Below are 3,466 nucleotides of genomic sequence, written 5' to 3' on the forward strand. Positions count from 1 at the left end.
TAAAATAAAATAAAATAAATAAATAAATAAAATAAAATAAAATAAAATAAATAAATAAATAAAAAGCATCTTTCAAATGGCTGGTGTTTTGATAGCATTTGCACTTCTCTCAAAATTAGGCATGGCTTTTCAATAACACTTCTTTACTTTGGAATATTTGCCATATGGTATTTATTGCTCAAAAATGTTAATAAAATTATATTTCAATTTTAAAAATTGATGGTAAGCTTCTAAGAATCTAATTCTCTTTGGAACCTAAATATATTCCAGTGGTAAGTTTATCTTTATCAGTGTTTGGGGAAGGCAATTAATGATAACTATGAAAACTCTTGATGAGAAAACTAAGAATAAGTTTTCCATTGTTAATTTTAAGAAAAAAAAATTAATTCACTTTTAATAACAATTTTTTTAGTCTTTACACAGGGCCTCTTTACTATAAAGTTTAGAGAAATTATCGCTGGATCCAAAACCTATCACAAACTCATTCTTAATTTCAATGCCAATAAAAATACTAACTCTTCTTTCTTATCTTTGCCTTTCTCCTCTTTCTTTTTCTTCTCTTTGTCCTTTTCTTTCTTCTTTTTCTTCTCTGGGTCCTTTTTATTTTCATTTTTATCATCCGACTTGCTGAAAAAAGTGAGATGTGTAGTTAGTATTAAAATACAAAAAGGTGATGGGCAGAAAAATGTGAAAGTCTAACTTACCTCTTCTTTTCCTTTTTCTTTTTCTTTTTTTCTTTTGGTTCTCTAAAGAAGAAACAATATCTCTGTCACATAATTAAATTACATTCTGACTTCCATTCTTATTTACTTTCCTCTCCACTGAGCAAGAATTCTCAGCCTTGCAAAGCCCTTCCTCATGCTCAAAAGCCAGAAATCTAGTCTCGCAGAAGAGAGTTCCACAGAACACATACATGCACCCAGATGAAACAAATGAGATTCCTGGGTATGTGAATGTGGAAAACTGAAGAAAATGGAGGTAGGTAAAGGCATAAACCCAAGGAGAGAAATTTAAGAAACTATAGCCCCCAAAAGAGTGCACTTTCAAAGTCTCGATGTATACAAAGAAATAGTTATTTAAAATTTAATCTTCTTGAAATTCCTTGTATTTATCCTTGATTAAGAGCTTTGAGATTTTAAGAAAATGCCTTCGAATTTCTTTAGAGAGGTGATCCTGACTGAAAAAATTTTTATGGGTAGTCAAAAAACTCTGTGGTAACACAATGGAATCTTAATTCTTATAATCATTTACTGTATTTGAGATCAATTTTTTCCACATACAAGTTCTTCTTGAGTGGAGATTATTTGATTAGAGTCTCCTTTCTATGACTGGTTCTCTCGATTAGCGGATGAATGGATTTTGGAGTCAGATAGATCAACCTAAGGTCACAGCAGGATGCCATTGTTGGCTTGGATGTCTCGAGAAAATGTCTTATTCTGACAGGAAAGAAGAGGCATGTCACTATCACTAGGATTGTCAGAGAGGGAATTAAAGGGAAGTAGGTCTAAACCTAGGCCTCAAAGTATGGGCGAGGGTTGGAAAAGTTGAGAAGAAGAGGGAGGAGGTTAAAGGGAAAGAAAATTTTAGGTGCAAATGTACAAATAAATTTTGGTGCAAATGTACAAATAAATTTTAGGTGCAAATGTACAAATAAATTTTGTTTGTGTACAAATGACCCAGCAGAAGTAGAAACCTGCTATTGAGGAGAAATAAGAGATAAAATTAACAAGTGAAGTGGTTCTTGCTATCTAAGGTTTTCATATACAAACAAAAACAGAACATAAAGTTTGAAAAGGGAGAATGTGTCACCATGGGAGCACACCCCTGTGATACTGGATTTAACACCCTAGGATCGATTCTGGGAGATGACAAAACTGCTTCGATGGCTCTTGGAAGCTCAGAAAAGGCCAGGGCCCACACTAAGTGAAATAGAAATTACCAAATGCCATGGCAAATGGCAGAAGACGATATCATAAAGACTCAGAGAAGAGGTATGCTAAAGTGGATACACTACATGGGGAAGATTATGTTCCCTAACAGGAATCAGAGGATGCAAAGGTGATTAAAAAAAAAAAAATGTGCTAATGAGAGGGGTACCAGCATCAAGAGAACCCAGTGGTGCTGTCTTCTATAGGCCAAAGCTAATAGTAGGAGATGTTGGTATAGAATTGAGTTTCCTGATAGGATCTAGAAATAACAGAGACCAGTGACAGTGCTTACCTATCAAAGAGAGATGGATCCCATAATTGTAATTTGCAGTATTCACATACAAACATATATACTACTTTTAATATGGGTAGCTACATTTTTTCAGAAGTACATAACAAAAACAAAATAATAGAATATCATTGCCAGTGTATTAAAGTTTGCGTGATAAAGATTTGCACTATAACAGGTTCAGATATATTCCTACCTTTTTACTGGTTTTCTTTAAAAAACAAAGCTTTGGTTTTCTATTGTAAATGTACTTACTGCTCCTTATTGCTGCTGTTGTTAACATTGAAGAGCGCAATGACACCGGGCAGGTACTGCTCCCTGGGAAATGAAAGGGTACAGTGAAATCGTAGTGGTCGCCATCCATATACTGTCTATGGTAAGCAAGCAGTCTTTAAAGAACACTTTGTGTTTTTTTTTTTTTCAGTTTCTACCCATTACTAATGATTGCCTAGACAATTTTTGAAATACAGAGCCTCCATGAAGCATGAGTTGCCAAATGTCAGTGCCATGAACCAAAGTGATTAGTAAACACCTACTGATCAGCGCATACACTGTGTCAGGGAAAATAGGAAAAAAAGAAAAGGCAAATAAAAACAGTGGTAAAGCTGGGGTTGGTTAGTTGAAAAAGGAATAGCAGAGAGGAAAAAAAGAGGGAGAAAAAACTAAGAAAATGTAAATATGTTCCATAGGGTGGAAACCCCTGACCCACACCACCAACAAGCTGTTTCCACACCATTAGAGTCACATTTTTGAAGTTTCCGTGATTGTTCTTATTTCCCACTAAAGATATTTAGCTTTTCTCATATAGCCACTCACTCCAGTGTTCTGCTTCCTTGAAAATAGGGTCAAATGGCATACAGCATTTTAAAAAATGATAGCCAACCCCTCTTTCATACAATTGCTTGAGGGCTCTGGAAGAAGGATCTTCAAAAGAAGGAGGAAATCAGAGAGGACAGGGCATGAGTTTTCTTAAGAGACAGACATGTGTTGCAGGGAAAATGATAAGCGAGAATACTTATGACTTGGAGCCCCATGGACATAAATAATCATCAGGAAGTGGCGGTTTCCCAAGAGAGGGAAAGGGTAAGGAGCAGAAGTAGCAACATATTCCCAAGATCTTGCAGAGTGGCTGAGGAGCAGAAGCATTTGCCAAGTCCACTAAGTGGAAGGAATTGAAGACCTATCTTTCTTCTAAGTAATGGTTTATAGACAGGTGGAGGGATAGATCATACTACTCACCTCTGTGATG

At 35.5% G+C, this 3,466-nt stretch overlaps 1 protein-coding gene across 1 annotated transcript in view; it reads right to left on the reverse strand.

Moving 5' to 3' along the window:
• CNGA1 (cyclic nucleotide gated channel alpha 1) overlaps positions 1-3,466 on the reverse strand; it is a 10,920-nt gene that overhangs the window by 4,741 nt on the left and 2,713 nt on the right. Inside the window, exons 4-5 of the mRNA XM_011362816.1 lie at positions 705-746; positions 517-627 (exon numbers count right to left, since the gene is read on the reverse strand). Coding sequence (XP_011361118.1) covers positions 517-627; positions 705-746 — 153 coding nt within the window. The remainder of the gene's footprint in view (positions 1-516; positions 628-704; positions 747-3,466) is intronic.

Source organism: Pteropus vampyrus, unplaced genomic scaffold, assembly GCF_000151845.1.
Source record: "Pteropus vampyrus isolate Shadow unplaced genomic scaffold, Pvam_2.0 Scaffold79, whole genome shotgun sequence".
In the NCBI taxonomy this organism is placed as follows: domain Eukaryota; kingdom Metazoa; phylum Chordata; class Mammalia; order Chiroptera; family Pteropodidae; genus Pteropus; species Pteropus vampyrus.